This window comes from Cebus imitator, unplaced genomic scaffold (genome assembly GCF_001604975.1).
Source record: "Cebus imitator isolate Cc_AM_T3 unplaced genomic scaffold, Cebus_imitator-1.0 Scaffold172, whole genome shotgun sequence".
NCBI classification, from domain to species: domain Eukaryota; kingdom Metazoa; phylum Chordata; class Mammalia; order Primates; family Cebidae; genus Cebus; species Cebus imitator.
This window is the reverse complement of record NW_016107487.1, coordinates 2,245,449-2,264,391: the sequence shown is the minus strand read 5'-3', so window position 1 is coordinate 2,264,391 and position 18,943 is coordinate 2,245,449. Positions and strand designations below refer to the sequence as shown.

Below are 18,943 nucleotides of genomic sequence, written 5' to 3'. Positions count from 1 at the left end.
ATTTTTTCATGATCACCATTCTAACTGGCGTGAGATGGTATCTCAATGTAGTTTTGATTTGCATTTCTCTAATGACCAGTGATGATGAGCATTTTTTTCATGTGTTTGTTGGCCTCATGTCTGTCTTCTTTTGAAAAGTGTCTGTTCATATCCTTTGCCCACTTTTGAATGGGCTTGTTTGTTTTTTTCTTGTAAGTCTGTTTTAGTTCTTTGTAGATTCTGGATATCAGCTCTTTGTCAGATGGGTAGACTGCAAAAATTTTTTCCCATTCTGTTGGTTGCCAATTCACTCTAATGTCTGTTTGTTTTGCTGTGCAGAAGCTGTAGAGTTTGATTAGGTCCCATTTGTCTATTTTGGCTTTTGTTGCCAATGCTTTTGGTATTTTAGTCATGAAGTCCTTGCCTACGCCTATGTCCTTAATGGTTTTGCCTAGATTTTCTTCTAGGGTTTTTATGGTGTTAGGTCTTATGTTTAAGTCATTAATCCATCTGGAGTTAATTTTAGTGTAAGGTGTCAGGAAGGGGTCCAGTTTCTGCTTTCTGCACATGGCTAGCCAGTTTTTCCAACACCATTTATTAAACAGGGACTTCTTTCCCCATTGCTTCTTTTTGTTAGGTTTGTCAAAGATCAGATGGTTGTAGATGTGTTGTGTTGCCTCCGAGGCCTCTGTTCTGTTCCATTGGTCTATATCTTTGTTTTGGTATCAGTACCATGCTTTTTTGATACCAGTACCATGCTGTTTTGATGACTGTAGCCTTGTAGTATAGTTTGAAGTCCGGTAGTATGATGCCTCCCACTTTGTTCATTTTGCTTAGAATTGACTTGGCTATGCATGCTCCCTTTTGTTTCCATATGAAGTTTAAGGTGATTTTTTCCAGTTCTGTGAAGAAGGTCATTGGTAGCTTGATGGGGATAGCATTGAATCTGTCAATTACTTTGGGCAGTATGGCCATTTTCACAATATTGATTCTTCCTAACCATGAACATGGAATGTTTCTCCATCTGTTTGTGTCCTCTCTTATTTAGTTGAGCAGTGGTTTGTGGTTCTCCTTGAAGAGGTCCTTTACGTTCCTTGTTAGTTGTATTCCTAGGTATTTTATTCTCTTTGTAGCAATTGTGAATGGCAGTTCATTCTTGATTTGGCTCTCTTTAAGTCTGTTATTGGTGTATAGAAATGCTTGTGATTTTTGCACATTGATTTTGTATCCTGAGACTTTGCTGAAGTTGCTTATCAGTTTCAGGAGATTTTGGGCTGAGACGATGGGGTCTTCTAGATATATAATCATATTGTCTGCAAATAGAGACAATTTGACTTCCTCCTTCCTATATGAATACCCTTTATTTCTTTTTCTTGCCTGATTGCTCTGGCTAGAACTTCCAATACTATATTGAATAGGAGTGGTGAGAGAGGGCATCCTTGTTTAGTGCCAGATTTCAAAGGGAATGTTTCCAGTTTTTGCCCATTCAGTATGATATGGGCTGTTGGTTTGTCATAAATAGCTTTTATTATTTCTAGATACGTTCCATCAATACCTAGTTTATTGAGGGTTTTTAGCATAAAGTGCTGTTGAATTTTGTCAAAGGCCTTCTCTGCATTAATTGAGATAATCATGTGGTTTTTGTCTTTGGTTCTGTTTATGTGCTGAATTATGTATTTATAGACTTGAGTATGTTGAACCAGCCTTGCATCCCTGGGATGAAGCCTACTTGATCATGGTCAATAAGCTTTTTGATGTGCTGTTGCAATCGGTTTGCCAGTATTTTATTGAAGATTTTTGCTTCTATGTTCATCATGGATATTGGCCTGAAGTTTTCTTTTCTTGCAATGTCTCCCGGGTTTTGGTATCAGGATGACGTTGGTCTCATAAAATGATTTGGGAAGGATTCCCTCTTTTTGGATTGTTTGAAATAGTTTCAGAAGGAATGGTACCAGCTCCTCTTTGTATGTCTTGTAGAATTCAGCTGTGAACCCATCTGGACCTGGGCTTTTTTTTAGGTGGTAGGCTCGTAAGTGCTGCCTCAACTTCAGCCCTTGTTATTGGTCTATTCAGGGTTTCGACTTCTTCCTGGTTTAGGCTTGGGAGGATGCAAGTGTCCAGGAATTTATCCATTTCTTCCAGGTTTACTAGTTTATGTGCATGGAGTTGTTTGTAATAATCTCTGATGATGGTTTGAATTTCTGTGGAATCTGTGGTGATATCCCCTTTATCGTTTTTTATTGCATCTATTTGGTTATTCTCTCTTTTCTTTTTTATTAATCTGGCCAGTGGTCTGTCTATTTTGTTGATCTTTTCGAAAAACCAGCTCTTGGATTTATTGATTTTTTGAAGGGTTTTTTGTGTCTCTATCTCCTTCAGTTCTGCTCTGATCTTAGTTATTTCTTGTCTTCTGCTAGGTTTTGAGTTTTTTTTTATCCTGCTCCTCTAGTTCTTTCCATTTTGACGATAGGGAGTTGATTTTAGATCTCTCCTTGCTTCTCATGTGGGCATTTATTGCTATATATTTTCCTCTAGAGACTGCTTTAAATGTGTCGCAGAGATTCTGGTATGTTGTGTCTTCGTTCTCGTTGGTTTCGAAGAACATCTTTATTTCTGCTTTTGTTTCATTGTTTATCTAGTCAACATTCAAGAGCCAGTTGTTCAGTTTCCATGAAGCTATGCGGTTCTGAATTCGTTTCTCAATTCTGAGTTCTAACTTGATTGCACTGTGGTCTGAGAGACTGTTTGTTATGATTTCTATTCTTTTGCATTTGCTGAGGAGTGATTTACTTCCTATAATGTGGTCAATTTTAGAGTAGGTGTGATGTGGTGCTGAGAAGGATGTATATTCTGTGGAATTGGGGTGGACAGTTCTGTAAATGTCTATTAGGTTTGCTTGGTCCAGGTCTGAGTTCAAGTCCTGGATATCCTTGTTAATTTTCTGTCTTGTTGATCTGTCTAATATTGACAGTGGAGTGTTAAAGTCTCCCACTATTATTGTGTGGGAGTCTAAGTTTCTTTGTAGGTCATTAAGAACTTGCCTTATGTATCTGGGTGCTCCTGTATTGGGTGCGTATATATTTAGGATCGTTAGTTCTTCTTGTTGCATTGATCCATTTACCATTATGTAATGTCCTTCTTTGTCTCTTTTGATCTTTGTTGGTTTAAAGTCTGTTTTATCAGAGAGGAGAATTGCAATTCCTGCTTTTTTTGCTCTTCATTTGCTTGGTAAATCTTCCTCCATCCCTTTATTTTGAGCCTTTGTATATCTTTGCATGTGAGATGGGTTTCCTGGATACAGCACACTGATGGGTTTTGGCTTTTTATCCAATTTACCAGCCTGTGTCTTTTGATTGGGGCATTTAGCCCATTTACATTTAGGGTTAATATTGTCATGTGTGAATTTGATTCTGCCATTTTGATGCTAGCTGGCTGTTTTGCCCATTAGTTGATGCAGTTTCTTCATCGTGTTGATGCTCTTTACCATTTGTTATGTTTTTGGAGTGGCTGGTACTGTTTGTTCCTGTCTATGTTTAGTGCCTCTTTCAGGAGCTCTTGTAAAGCAGGCCTGGTGGTGATGAAATCTCTGAGTACTTGCTTGTTCACAAAGGATTTTATTTTTCCTTCACTTATGAAGCTTAGTTTGGCTGGATATGAAATTCTGGGCTGAAAGTTCTTTTCTTTAAGGATGTTGAATATTGGCTCCCACTGTCTTCTGGCTTGTAGGGTTTCTGCTGAGAGATCTGCTGTGAGTCTGATGGGCTTCCCTTTGTGGGTAACCCGACCTTTCTCTCTGGCTGCCCTTAGCATTTTCTCCTTCATTTTAACCCTGGTGAATCTGACGATTATGTGCCTTGGGGCTGCTCTTCTTGAGGAATATCTTTGTGGTGTTCTCTGTTATTTCCTGGACTTGAATATTGGCCTGCCTTGCTAGGTTGGGGAAGTTTTCCTGGATAATATCCTAAAAAGTATTTTCCAGCTTGGATTGATTCTCTCCATCCCATTCAGGTACACCTATCAAAGGTGGATTAGATTTTTTCACATAGTCCCATATTTCTTGGAGACTTTGTTGATTCCTTTTTAGCCTTTTTTCTCTAATCTTGCCTTCTCGTTTTATTTCATTGAGTTGATCTTCAACCTCTGATATCCTTTCTTCTCCTTGATCAATTCAGCTGTTGAAACTTGTGTATGCTTCGCGAAGTTCTCGTGTTGTGTTTTTCAGCTCCATCAATTCACTTATATTCCTCTCTAAGTTGTTTATTCTCGATAGCATTTTGTCAAATCTTTTTTCAAGGTTCTTAGTTTCTTTGCATTGGGTTAGAACATGTTCTTTTAGCTCACAGAAGTTTCTTTTTTTTTTTTTTTGAGATGGAGTTTCGCTCTTGTTACCCAGGCTGGAGTGCAATGGCGCGATCTCAGCTCACCGCAACCTCTGTCTCCTGGGTTCAAGCAATTCTCCTGCCTCAGCCTCCCGAGTAGCTGGGACTACAGGCGTGCGCCACCATGCCCAGCTAATTTTGTATTTTTAGTAGAGACAGGGTTTCACTGTGTTGACCAGGATGGTCTGAATCTCTTGACCTCATGATCCACCCGTCTCGGCCTCCCAAAGTGCTGGGATTATAGGCGTGAGCCACCGCGCCCGGCCCCAGAAGTTTCTTATTACCCACCTTCTGAAGGCTGATTCTGTCAATTCATCACACTCATTCTCCATCCAGCCTTGTTTCCTTGCTGGTGAGGAATTGTGATCCCTTGTAGGAGGAGAGGTGTTCTGGTTTCGGGTGTTTTCATCCTTTTTGCGCTGGTTTCTTCCATCTTTGTGGATTTATCCACCTGTCATCTTTGTAGTTGACTTTCAGGTTGGGTCTCTTGAGTGGACGTCCAGTTTGTTGATGATGAAGTTATTTCTTTCTGTTTCTTAGTTTTCCTTCTAACAGTCTGGCCCCTCTGCTGTAGGACTGCTGAGGTCCACTCCAGGCCCTGCTTGCCTGGGGATCACCTGCAGCGGCTGCAGAACAGTAAGGGTTTCTGCCAGCTTCTTCTTCTGCTATCTTTGTCCCAGAAGGATACCTGTCAGATATCAGTCTGAGCTCTCCTTTGTGAGGTGACTCTTTGGGTATACGAGGGTCAGTGAGCTGCTTGAGGAGACAGTCTTTCCTTTATAGGAGCTCAAGTGTTGAGCTGTGAGCTCCATTGTTCATTCAGAGCTGCTGGGCAGGTACGTGTAAGTCTGCTGCAGCAGAACTCATAAACTCCCCGCCTTTTTTCCCAGGTGCTCTGTCCCAGGGAGTTAGGGCTCTATTTATGAGTTTCTATTGTGCTGCTGCCTTTTGTCAGGGCTGCGCCGCCCAGTGAGGAGGCAGCCTAGTCACTGTCTGCCTGCAGAGGCTTTGCTGAGCCGCTACGGGCTCTGCCCAGCTGCTGTGTGAACTTCCTTGAAGTCCTGTTTATAGGTGTGTAGTTAGAACTGCCTCAGCAATGGCAGCCCACCTCTATAATAGCAGACTCTCTCTGTAATGGCAGGCTGCCTTGGCAATGGCGGGCTGCCTCAGCAATGGCAAACTACCTCCGTAGTGGTGGACTGCCTTGGTAATGGTGGATGCCCCGCTCCCACAGAGCTGGACCATGCCGGGTTCAGCTGTGCTTGCTGTGAAACTGTCAATCCAGAGCATTTCCGATTGCTGGTTTTTTTTGTAGGGGTGGGACTAGCGGAGTTTGATCACCTGGCTCCCTGCCTCACAGCCCCCCCCCTTTTTTTTTAGTTGAATGGTCAACTCTCTCCCAGGTGTTCCAGTCACCTGTTGAAAAGGCACCGGGATCTGTGTGATTTCCCGTGCAGTGACCCACTGCACCAGCTGAAACAGCTGCGCTGAGATTCGTGGCGCTCTCTTGCCTGGGAATCTCCTGGCCTGGCTCCCTGTTTCAGTCCCTTTTTTAATCAGATGAATGGGTGACTTTGTCTCCCAGGAGTTCCAATCACCAGCTAAATCGGAGCCCAGACCCGTGTATTTTGTATGGAGAACCACTGCGCCAGGGCGCCAGCAAAACAGCCGTGCGGGCGAAAACAGCTGCGCCGGCCGAAACAGCCGCGCGGGCCAAAACAGCCGCGCTGGCAACCCGTGGGGCTCCTCCGCCTGGGAATCTCCTGGTCTGTGGGCCATACAAATCCGTCTGGAAATGCGGTGTCCACTCAGCCTCCGCGCTTTTGCTGGGAACTGCAGTCCTTAGCTAATCCTAATCAGCCATCTTGGATCCCTCTCCAGAAAGTCTTTCCTCTAAGGTTAACTTATCATTGTGCCATTAATACTTCATTATCTATTTAATCTGGAATGTATCTTAGTGACTTTTTTTCTTTTGAGATAGAGTCTCGCTGTATTGCCCAGGTTGGAGTTCAGTGGCACGATCTCGGCTCAATGCAATCTCCACCTCCTGGGTTCAAGTGATTCTCATATCTCAGCCTCCTGAGTAGCTGGGACTATAGGCATGGGCCACCATGTTGGCTAATTTTTCTATTCTTGGTAGAGATGGGGTTTTTCCATGTTGGCCAGGCTGGCCTTGAACTCCTGACCTGCCTGACTCAGCCTCCCAAAGTGCTGTGATTACAGGCATGAGCCACCATGTTCAGCCTATCTTAACGATTTAAATGGATATTTTTTGCCTTAAAACAAAGCAAATCTGTGTAATACATTTATTCTTGGTATATGTTTATACAGTTTGTGGAATGGAAAGTTAGGAAAAGCTCTGTAATTTTTATGAGTATACTTCTTGAAGCCAAGACACTGAATTTCTCCATTTCACATCCAAGGACTGAGATCTAAGAGAATATATTCCTAGAAGCTGCATGTCAAAATGGCTTCCAGTGGAGTGATGACCAGATAGATGATCAGTGGTACTGCAGGAATAGTCAGAGGATTATCTTTACAGATCTGCACATAACAGGGTAAACTTGGGTTTTAGATATCTATTGCTGCATTAAAAAAAACTACCTCAAAACTTAGCAGCTTTATTGATTTAGCCATTCCATGATGTATACATATTTCAAAACATCATGTTGTACACAATACATATATATATACAATTTTTGTCCATTAAAGAAATCCTCAGTGGGCTGGGTGTGGTGGGTCACGCCTATAATTCCAGCACTTTGGGAGGCTGAGGTGGGTGAATCACCTGAGGTCAGGAGTTTGAGACCAGCCTGGCCAACATGGAGAAACCTTGTCTCTACTAAAAATACAAAAAATTAGCCTGTCGTGATAGCAGGTGCCTGAAATCCCAGCTACGTGGGAAGCTAAGGCAGGAGAATCACGTGAACCTGGGAGCTGGAGGTTGCAGTCAGGCGAGATCACTCCATTGCACTCCAGCCTGGGCAACAAGAACAAAACTCTGTCTCAAAAAACAAAACAAAAAACCTTAGTGGCTTTCAATTAACAATCAGTTTATTTGTTCATGATTCTGTTGATGGTTCTTTTACTCTGTTTGGCATTGAATGGGATCACTCATGTGACTGCATTCAGTTGGCAAATCAGCTGGAGGGTGGCCTCACTGTGGGTGCCCGGATAGCTGGGTCTGGATGTCCAAGATGATTTCACTTGGATGTCTAGGACTCCTGGCCTCCTGCCTCAGCCTTCCAAGTAGTTGGGATTACAGGTGCTTCCAAGTAGTTGGGATTACAGGTGCATGTCACCACACCTTGATTTCACTTGCATATCTGATGCCTCAGCTGTGAGTGGTGAAACAGCTGGAAACTATCCTAGCCACCCTGCTAAAGCCCTCCCAAGGTAGCCAGATCTTTCCCATGGTGATTCAGGACTCCAAGAAAGAGCAAGTGAAAGCTGCAAATCTCTTCAGGCCCAGTCTCAAAAGATGCATTCTAACAACCAAAGCCCATCACAGGGTGGCCCAGTGTTAAGGGAAGAGGAAATATCCTCTACCTCTTGATGGAGGACATCACATGGAAAAAGAGCACATGGTATAGGAGTTACTGGATCACCTTCTGCTTGTCTAGCGTAGACTTGTTTGTCTGTTGAGAAATTGAGTTGTTTTCATGTTTAAGTTTCACATATAGTGCACCATGCAGGTCTGTCTGTACTTCAAGAAGGTGGACCTACCTCTGCAGAAGATGATCTTTAAATGTATTTCCGGTATCTGCAGCATTGATAGATACTGGGTAGACTGGTGTAGGGTGGGGCAGATAATTTATATTACCTGTGTGTCTTAAAATTTTAAGGGTAAACACTAAGTTTTCCCTTCCTTCTTCCATGTCTACAACTGTGCCTACCCTTAAAATTATAACACACACATATATAATATAAATTGTCCTTACAAAACCTAAAGTAATACAATATCATTTTCTGTCTTCTGAACAGTGATCTTCACATTATTCAACTACCCCTTGAATATTTCTTCCTCTTCCTTTGTTTTATTATCTTGAGCTTTCATTTCATCTTTTAAAATAAAACATATAGACCTTAAGCAATTATTCTGCATTGTACAGGGAGTGTACTTTTATCTTTCAGCATAATTGTGTTCTATTTACTCACTTTTTTTCTTCTGCTCCTTCCCATTACTTTGAAGGCTCTGCATGTCTCTTAAATCTGGTAATTTATATTTTTCATGCTTATATGTATTAAATGCTACATGAATTCTTTGTGCTATTTTTCATGTTATGAGCTCTCTCTTCTACTGGGTTCAGAATAGAGTTTACTTCATCTGCATTAGTTATCTATTGCTGTATTAACAAATAACTCCAAAATTTCGTGGCTTAAAACAACTATAAACATTTATTATCTTGCACAGTTTCTATGGATTAGAAATTTGGGAGCAACTTAGCTTATGTCTCCGATGAGGTTGCAGTCAAAATGTTGGCCTGGGTTGTGGTAATCTGAAGGCTTGACTAGAGCTAGAGGGTTCGCTTTCAATGATTCACCAAGATTGTTGTTGGCAAATTGGTATTGGCTGTTGGTAGGAAGGCTCAGTCCCTAGGCGTATGGATGTCTCCACAGGACTGCTTGAGGGTTCTCACAACATGGTGGCTGGCTTCGCCCAGAGCAAGTCACCCAAGAGAATGCAAGGTGGAAGATGCAGTGTGTTTTATAACCTACCCTCAAAAGTCATACTTCATCATGTCTACAATATCTTGTTGGTTGCAAAGGTCAGCCCTATGTTGTGAAGGAAGCAACTACACATCGGTGTGACTCCCAGAAGCTGAGGATTGTTGAGAGCCATTTAGAGGCTGGCTACTGAACCATCTGTTGAGTTTTTTCTCTTTCAGTGAATTGAAAAGAGAAAGCTGTATATTTCCGAGTTTATTTCTACATTTTTAAGACTTTTTCTTTTGAGACAGAGTCTCACTCTGTTGCCTAGGCCTGAGTGCAGTGACTTGATTTCATCTCACTGCAGCATTGACCTCCTGGGCTGAAGCGATCCTCCCACCTCAGTCTCCTGAGTAGCTGGGACTACACATGCGTGCCACCATGCGTGGCTAATTTTTGTAGAAGTGAGATTTTTGCCATGTTGCCCAGGCTGTTCTCAAATTCCTAGGCTCAAGCCATCCAACTGCCATGGCCTTCCAAAGTGTTGGGATTATAGGTGTGAGCCACCATGCCTGCCCAAGACTTTATTTTCCTGCCTGCTTGTTCTTGTTTAACACCTTCCTGCTGTTTTTCTTTGTTTTCAATTCTCATTCTTTAAAAAATAGATGTTATTCTCATTTCATTTCTTTAGCAATCCTAAACATAAGAAATCTGAAGTCTTTCGCATGGTGTTACCATTTTTATCTTACCGGACTAAATTGGTCTTCTGATCTTTGATATTGTTATCTGTCTTTCTTAGTTTTCTTTGCATGTTTTGGAATTTTGGGTTGTGAGGTACTGTTTTATTTTTTCTGAGATAGAGTCTTACTCTGTCGCCCGGACTGGAGTGCAGTGGCCTGATCTGGGCTCACTGCAACCTTCACCTCTCAGGTTCAAGCAATTTTCCTGCTTCAGCCTCCCAAGTAGCTGGGACTACAGGCATGTGCCACCATGCCTGGCTTAATTTTTGTATTTTTAGTAGAGATGGGGTTTCACCATGTTGGCCAAGCTAGTTTCAAACTCCTGACCTCAAGTGATCCACCTGGCTCAGCCTCCCAAAGTGCTGGCATTACAGTTGTGAACCACCGTGCCTGGCCTGCAAGGTATTTAAAAAAAATTTCTTTTGGTCAAGTTAATTGACTACATATGTAAAGGTCACCCTTTTGGCTGTTCAGTTCAAAGAGTTTTGGCAAATATATATGATTCTGTAACCACCACCACAATCAACATAAACACTATTTCCATCACCTCAGAAATTTTCCTCCTGCACCTTTATAGTCTGTCTTCTCAAACACCGAGCCCTGATAATCACTGATATAGTTTCTGGACCTTTAGTTTGGCCTATTTTAGAGCATCATATAGTATGACATAAGGTGAATAACTTTTAGTGAATGGCGTCTATTATTTACGTGCTTTTGAGTTCACCGGTGTTGTTTGTATCTATAGTTTGTTCCTTTTTATTGTGGAGTAGTAGTCCCTTGTACAGGTGTACCGTGATGTGTTTATCGATTCACTAGTTGACGGTCATTTGGGTTGATTCCAGTTTTGGAAACAACTTCCAGTTGTGAATACAGCTGCTATAAACATTCACATACAGGTGTTTGTATGTGTTTGTCTTTTTTTCTCTTAAGTAAACACCTAGGAATAGGGTTCTAGGTCTATGGTAAGCATATGTTTAACTTAAGAAACTGCTGAACTGTTTCTAAGGAGACTGTACCATTCCTACTAGCAGTGCTTGAGTATTCTACTTGCTCTGCAGTTTTACCACCATTTGGCATTTTCGGTCTTTGTAATTTGGCCATTAATAGGCGTGTAGCTGTATTTCATTTTAGTTCTAATTTGTATTTCTCCAATGACTTATGATGGGAAGCTGAGGCAGGCGGATCACCTGAGGTGAGGAGTTTGAGACCAGCCTGGACAACAGTGTGAAACCCTGTCTATACTAAAGATACAAAAATTTAGCTGAGCATGGTGGCACGTGCCTGTAATTCCAGCTACTTGGGAGGCTGAGGCAGGAGAATCATTTGAACCTGGGAGGCAGAGGCTGCAGTGAGCCAAGATTGTGCCACTGCACTCTAGCCTGGGCAACAGAGCAAGACTCTGTTTCAAACAAAAGAGCTCAGTAAATAAATACTGATGATTTACTGATCAGCTCCCTCACTATTAGACTTAGAGGCTACTTGTAGTTTTCTATTAGTTTAAACAACACTGCAAATGGACTGCTTGTGTATAAAACATTTTTAAATAATTGTAATTCTTTCTTCTGGAAAGGCTCTCTGAAGTAAAATGAATGGGTCAAAGTAGAACTACAGGATCAAAACTTTTTGATAAAAGCCCACCACAGTGGTGCCTGTTTGTAGTCTCAGCTACTGGAAAGGCTAAGGTGAGAGAATCCCTTGAGCCCAGGAGTTTGAGACCAGCTTAGGCAACACAGTGAGTCCCTGTCCCCTAAACAGCAACAACAACAAAAAACAACTCTTCAATTTGTGTTGCTGCAGTTGTTACCCAAAGGGTCAATTACTTTTGACTCTGGCCAATTCTGTTGATACCTATCCTTGATATTATGCACAAAGGCAGAGGAAAGAAGAAGGTGGTGACTACTCTCTAACTTTAGAGAACTCTGGATGATCAAGGAGTAGTGCGTGGCCAGCTGGTTGGGCTAAGCACCAGAGCAGCAGAAAGCTCCAGGAAAAGTCTGTTACTTGAATTTTCAAGGGCTTCTTAGTACTCTTTGGTTGACTAAGGCCCCTACTTGGGCAAAGTTGAAGCTCATGGAGTTCCAGCAATCTGTTAACTTCCTTCAGAAGCTAAACACTGGTTCAAATACCCAGACTCGTAATCATCATACAAGCAGAGGCTATGAAAAGACAGTATATAAAAAATACTGGCTGCCAATAAACATGGAAATAGGTATTCAGCATCACTTATACTTAAAGAAATGCAAAGCAAAACAATGGGGGAATGACTGCCAATAGGTACAGTGTTTTTTAGGGGGAGGGTTGCAGAAATGTTCTGCAATTAGCAGTGATGGTTGCACAACTCTGTTAATATACTAAAAACAACTGAATTACACCATTTAAAAAGGTGAATTTTATGGCATGTGTATTATATCTCAACTTTAAATAGTGGGAAAAAATAAATTAACCAAAAGACATTAACAAAATGATATAGGACATCAAGGAATAGCATGAATTATAATTAGAAAAAACCAGAAATTAGGTGATAGAACCCAACAAAGAATTAGAAGTAGAAAAATATATTTTGTAAACAAAGACTCAAGTAGAAGGAAAACAAGAATTGATAAACTCAACACATCATGCTTTAATAAGAAATGAAGGTGGAAAGGAAAAAAAATTTTTTTTTTTTTTTTGAGACAGAGTCTTACTTTGTCACCCAGGCTAGAATGCAGTGATTCGATCTTGGCTCACTGCAATCTCCGCCTCCTGGGTTTGAGTGACTCTTGTGTCTCTGCCTCCCAGAAACTTTTAAACATCAAAATGAGAAAAGATAAAAAGGATTTGAAACAATGACTAGTATTGAAGATAAGCAAAGAAGATACAATATACAGATAAGCCCCTGTAGAAAAAAAAAATCAAGAGAATGAAACAAATGCAAACAGTATAATTTAAGAAAAGTTTACAGAAATTTAAAACAGCAAAATGCTGCATATTGAAATAGTGTATCATGTGGCTATTACATTGGCTAGGACCCGCAGTAAAACCTTGAGTAGAAATGGTAAGACGACATTCTTGTGAAAGCATTCAGTCTTTCCCATTAAGTATGATGTTAGTTATAGGTTTTTTTGTAGATACCTTTATTAGGTTTCAGAAGTTCCTCATATTCTTAGTCTGTTAAGAGATTTTTATTGGGAATGGACGTTGAATTTTGTCAGATGATTTTTCTTCATCTATTTAAATGATATTTCTTTTCTAGCCTCTTGACATAGTGACATTGGTTTATTTTTCAAATGCTAAAACAACCTTGCATTCCTAGGACAAACCCCACTTAGTCATGACCTATTATCTTTTTTTTTTTTTTTAAGATGGAATCACCTGGCTGGAGTGCAGTGGCACAATCTCGGCTCACTGCAACCTCCATCTCCCAGGTTCAAGAGATTCCCCTGCCTCAGCCCCCTGAGAAGCTGGGACTACAGGCACGTGCTACCATGCCTGGCTAATTTTTTGTATTTTAGTAGAGACGGGGTTTCACCATGACCAGGATGGTCCCGATCTCCTGACCTCATGATCCACCCGTCTCAGCCTCCCAAAGTGCTGGGATTATAGGCATGAGCCACTGTGCCTGGTCCGAATATTATCTTTATTGTGTATATTTGGATTGGATTTGCTGATATTTCGTTAAAGATTTTTTTGCATCTGTATTCACAAGGATATTGGTCTAACATTTTTCTGGTTTTGGCAATACTGGCTTTATAAAATGTGTTAGGAAGCATTCCCTTCTTTTATGTTCTGGAAGAATTTTTGTTGAATTTCTATTCATTCTTCCATATATTTTTTGGTAAAATTCACAAGTGAAACCATCTAGTCTTGGAGTTTCCTTTGTCGGAAGGTTTTTAACTACAATTGTGATATATTTCATAGACATTGGGCTATTAAGCTAACTTATTTCTTAAATGAGCTTTGCTATTTTGTCCAATTTATGGGCATGAAGTAGTTAATAATATTGTTATCTCATTAGCATCTGTGGGGTCTGTAATGATGTCTCCCTTCACATTACAGATATTGATAATTTGTATATTTTTTTCTTTTTCACTTTATTAGTCTGGTTAGAGAGTTATCAATTTTTAAAGAACCAGCTTTTGGTTATATTGATTTTTCTCTATTTTTATGTTTTAAATTTTATTAATTTCTCCTCTAATCTTTATTATTAGCTTTTAAATTTCTGTTGGCTTTAGGTTTAATTTGCCCTTATTAATGAGTTTAATTCATTCAGACTCTTGTATTCCAGCTTATGCCCCTGCTTCTCCACAGTGCAGCTGAACTCAAAAAAGTCACTAATGATCTCCTAATTACCATTGTAATCATCCCCAATTGTCACCTAGTTAGATGCCACTTCAGCATTTGAATCCTTTTTCTATATACATTCATTTATAGTCTCTAATTCACAGGTTATTTGAAAATCTTCCTCCTGATTTTCTACTTATTTCCTCTAAGGGCACAGAGTTACCTTTGATTGACAACTGGCTACTATTTCTAACGCAAGATTCTAACACTTTTTTTTTTTCTCCCTGCCAACTTACTTTTTTCAGTTCCATAAAACTCCTTCTTGCTCCTGAGCATGTGTAATACGAACTATAATCCTGCCACCTAGATATAGACAACTCCTTGTCCTTGGTATATGTAATTCCATAAACACAAACGCACATAAGTTTTTTTTTTTAACAAAAATTTGATTGCAACATTCATTACTGCTTTGCAGCCCCTTTTTCCTCAATACATCATTTATGTATAATATTCTATATATAATTTACACTTATTTTTAAATATGCCATGTACACCTTTTCGTACATATTTTAAACTTTTTATTAGAGAGATTTTCAAACATACAGAAGTAAGCAGAATGTTATAATGGACCCTCATGTACATATCACCCAGCTTTCATGGTTGTCAACTCAGGGCCAATCCTGTTCCATCTGCACCCTGACCTACTTCTTTCCTCCTATGTTACATTGAAACAAGTCCCAAATATATCATTTCATCCATCCATGTACATTTGTAATGACTGTATGGCATCTAATTGTATAAATGTACCATTATTTATATATTTAGATAATTCTCTGTTTTTGGACATTTGTGACTTTTATTTTCATCATTCAAATTATAACAATACAACTGCTACATAATATTTTAAAATTAATGAGATACCACCAGCTTTTCACATTGCTTTAATATATTTTCTTATTTTTATCCCTACAACATCCTGTAAGGTAGTTAGAACAGGTTATATTATCCACATTTTATACACAAGAATTTGAGAGTCCGGTGGCAAACTATTGGCAAATAGAGTTTCCTAACTTAAAGTTATTTGTTCGAGACCAGCCTGGCCAACACGGTGAAACCCCATCTCTATTAAAAATACAAAAATTAGTGGGTATGGTAGTGGGTGCCTGTAATACTAGCTACTCCAGAGTCTGAGGCAGGAGAATCACTTGAACTCAGGAGGCGGAGGTTGCAGTGAGCCGAGATCATGCCACTGCACTCCAGCCTGGACAACAGAGCTAGACTTCATCTCAAAAAAAAAAAAAAAAAAAAAAAAAAAAATAAAAAAAAAAAAAAAAAAAAAAAAAAAAAAATTATTCATAAAAATAACACATATATATGGAAGAGATAGCTGCTTTTAAAATTTCTATGTAAATATTTATTGAACATCTATTAAGTATTAGATACTATGTTGGATGCTTTTCTGTTTAATCTTCACATAACTGCTGTGAAATAAGTGTTATATCATTTTATGAGTAAGGAACAGAGACTCAGATAAGTTAAGTAATGTACCCATCATCACATACCTAGTAAGTCTTGGAATCGGGGTTCTAATTTAGGTGTTGCCTTTAAGTTCAGCATTCTTTCCAATTTTCCTAATATTAATATTTCAAGGATTACGTATTCTTTTCATTAAAAAAGCAAGTAACTTTTGAGCCTGATTCTGCCTTCCAACAACTTACAATGCAGTTGGGAAGGTAGTACGAGATAGGAAGTCAGTGCCATAGGGGCAGAAAAGAAGTTATTTGGCAGTGGTAAAAATAATGATACCATCCTTCATATATGCATGGTACTTTAGGCATGACAGAGAACTTTTGTCATTTCATCAATAATTTATAATACATTGAATACCTACTCTGTAGAAAGACCTGTGTTAGTTATTTAACAGTGAAGCAAGCTGACTTTTGTCCTTCCTGTTATCACCAGAAACTAAACATTTGAAAAGGAGAAATCAGACAAGATATTTGCGTAGTCCTCTTATGAAAACTATTTTTTCACTAGCAAAGTTTTGTGCATTCTTCTGTTTCTACTGGCAATCCTGACAATATTCAAAATCCAGACTAAGTAAGGCTCCAGAAAAGCCAAATTTCCCTGAAAATAGAATATAGTTACACTGTAGAAGTGACAATTGTCAGCATATTGCCAGTAGTGGAAGAATGTGGTATTGGCATGTGTTTGCTAGTTGGTTTTTGGTTTAGGGAATATTCTAGAGACATCTAAAAGACATAATGATTGTCCCGTTGCTTCTATATAGTGCCATAGTCTAAACAAGTAATTCAGCGAAATGCTTTTAAACTACAATACTTTCTCACTAAACATTTGAAATCTTTCACAGAAATTAGATATGAGGTACTAAGAATGCACTTGCAGAATATTATTTACATATCCAAATATTTGAAACGTCTTCCAGAATCTAGATCCCTGCAATAAACTGCCTTTTAAAATGCTGCCATGGGGCTGCGCGCAGTGGCTCATGTCTGTAATCTCAGCACTTTGGGAGGCCAAGGCGGGTGGATCAGCTGAGGTCAGAAGTTCAAGGCCAGTCTGACCAATATGGTGAAACCCCATCTCTACTAAAAATACAAAATTTAGCTGGGTGTGGTAGGGTGTGCCTGTAGTCCCAGCTACTCAGGAGGGTGAGACAGGAGAATCGCTTGAACCCGGGAGGCAGATGTTGCAGTTAGCCGAGATTTTGCCACTGTACTCCAGCGTGGGTGACAAAGCAAGACTCCATCTCAAAAAAAAAAAAAAGAAAAAATGCTGCCATGCTCACAGGACAGGCAGTTAAATATGTGAACATAGATGGTGACAACAAATGTTCTATGCCTTTATTATCCAGTAGAAATACGTGAGCTACATGTGTAACTTAAAATGTTCTAATAGATACATTCATAACATAAAAAAGCAGGTGAAATTAATTTTAATAGTATATTTTATTTAATGCAAAATATCCAAAACATTATTTCAACGTGGAGTCAATATGACTAATGAGATATTTTACATCTTCATCCTGTTTTCTAATAGTATATGTATTACTGAATGAGTGTGCATTTTACATTTACACTATATCTGAATGTGGACTAGCTACATTTCAAGTGCTCTTGGACAGCACAGGTCTATTATTTCCCAGCCCTTAGTCATTTTCTGAACCAACTGGAGGCAAGAAAACCAGTGTGTCATTGAAATAGTGTCCAAATGCCCTGAGCCGGTACAGGCCATACATCATTACTTCCATCTTTTGGGGGGTCAGTCCATTAAAAGTAATAGCCATATCTGACAAGCAGCCTGCTACTACTTGCTGAGGGTTATTAGACAATGCCTCTTCAATAAGCTGTGCAATTGGTTTTGTATTAAATACATCTCTTCCTTCATAATCCTCTGCATTTTCTGCATGAACTCCTGCATATTTCAGGCATATTGCCAGCTGCTTATCTTCAGATAACCTCCAAATCACACTTTGATCTGTACAGTTCTCAGAGTTATGGAGAAGTCTGTTAAGTCTTTTCATCGACTCTCTACTTAAGACAATTCCTCCTTCCACAGTCACGTATTCGAGGTCTCCAGATATAACAGTGTGGCCCAGATAGAAGGGCTGGGATGCATTCCTTGTAAACAAAAGGTACTTTAAATTTTCAATGACGGCAAATGTAGTGGGAAGTGCAAGAAAGAACCAGTTGTAGTTGTTGCCATACTTTTCAAAGACGTGTTTGTAAGTGGTTCTCATCTGTACCCACTTGTCATTGCTTTCTATATTGAACAGATTATCATTTTTGGTATCATAGAGCTCGGTTTTGTCACAGTGTTTGGTCCAGGTCTCTTTCAGTACAACCCAGTAAGTCTCATCTTCGGATTCTCCAAAGATGATACAGAAAACACGGATACCTTTACTGAGCTCCATAGGTGTCATTTCTGAAGTGTTTAGGAAATCGTTCCTGTTAGGTGGACGAAGGTGATGGTGCTCGTGGTCTGGAGTTTGACCTCCGTGTCGAATGTGAATTTGGCCAAACATAGTTATCAAAACCCAGGAAATGCTCCCAAGCAACATACCCTTAAAAAATGATGTCCCACTAGCGGAAACCATTTTCCAGGCGTTGAGAGTGCGCCCGGGTCAAAGGCAGCCTGGGATCGGGTCCTGGGGTCCCGCGCCTTCCGGAGCCGGAGCTGGCGGCCGCGTTCCCGCTTGGGCCACTCTAGCTGTGGGAGGTCGCTTCTCGGTGGTGGTGGCGGCGTAGCGAAGGGGGCGGGACAGGAGCCCGACGCACAGGCTACCGCGAGTGCGTTCCGGGCTGCTGCGAGTGAGAGGCATACCGTGAGTTCTGCGCGCCTGGCCTCCCAACAAACAAAACGTTGAAAATGAGCAGAGATCGAGTCACAGACGGCTCTAAAGTGGGCCAGACATCAGCACTGAGCCAAAAAGAATAAAACTGAGTTTTACCTCACGATTTGTGTTTTCAGCCCCTGGTACAACACATCCCTTATGTTGATTAGCATCGGGTCCTTCTTAAGGCCTTTAAAATTCTCCTTATCACATTCATGTTAGTATTTGTGTGTCTGTCTGTTTAATCGAAGAATCTCTTCTATGCTGTCTCCATCAATCATCAATCTGTGAATGTAAAACTACCCAGAGTTTTTATTTGAACATGGCACCCACGGAGTTTATGAGAACACACCACTTCCCTGATGACTTTTTGATCAACCCGTCATACAGGACATTTGAAGCCTTTCTTTCCTTAGATTGATTTTCTTGTTCTTAATATGTGTTGATCAGTAATTTTTAATTTACAATTCACTGAAGAAAATTCTATTGATGAATACTCTTGAGGTATGTATATATATTTCTTGTATTAAAAGTATCAAAACTTTGGCATTTTGATCAACTTTTAAATATGCGGAAGGCCT

General features: G+C 40.1%; 2 protein-coding genes across 3 annotated transcripts in view; one reads left to right on the top strand and one right to left on the bottom strand.

Annotated features, from left to right (window-relative positions):
* The window catches only part of PLEKHH2 (pleckstrin homology, MyTH4 and FERM domain containing H2), a 141,985-nt gene that overhangs the window by 18,756 nt on the left and 104,286 nt on the right, over nt 1–18,943 (top strand). The window lies entirely within an intron of this gene.
* C1GALT1C1L (C1GALT1 specific chaperone 1 like) lies at nt 16,959–18,278 on the bottom strand. The gene has a single exon (XM_017544857.2). It carries the CDS (start codon nt 18,123–18,125, stop codon nt 17,178–17,180), a length of 948 nt encoding a protein of 315 aa, XP_017400346.1. The 5' UTR covers nt 18,126–18,278; the 3' UTR covers nt 16,959–17,177.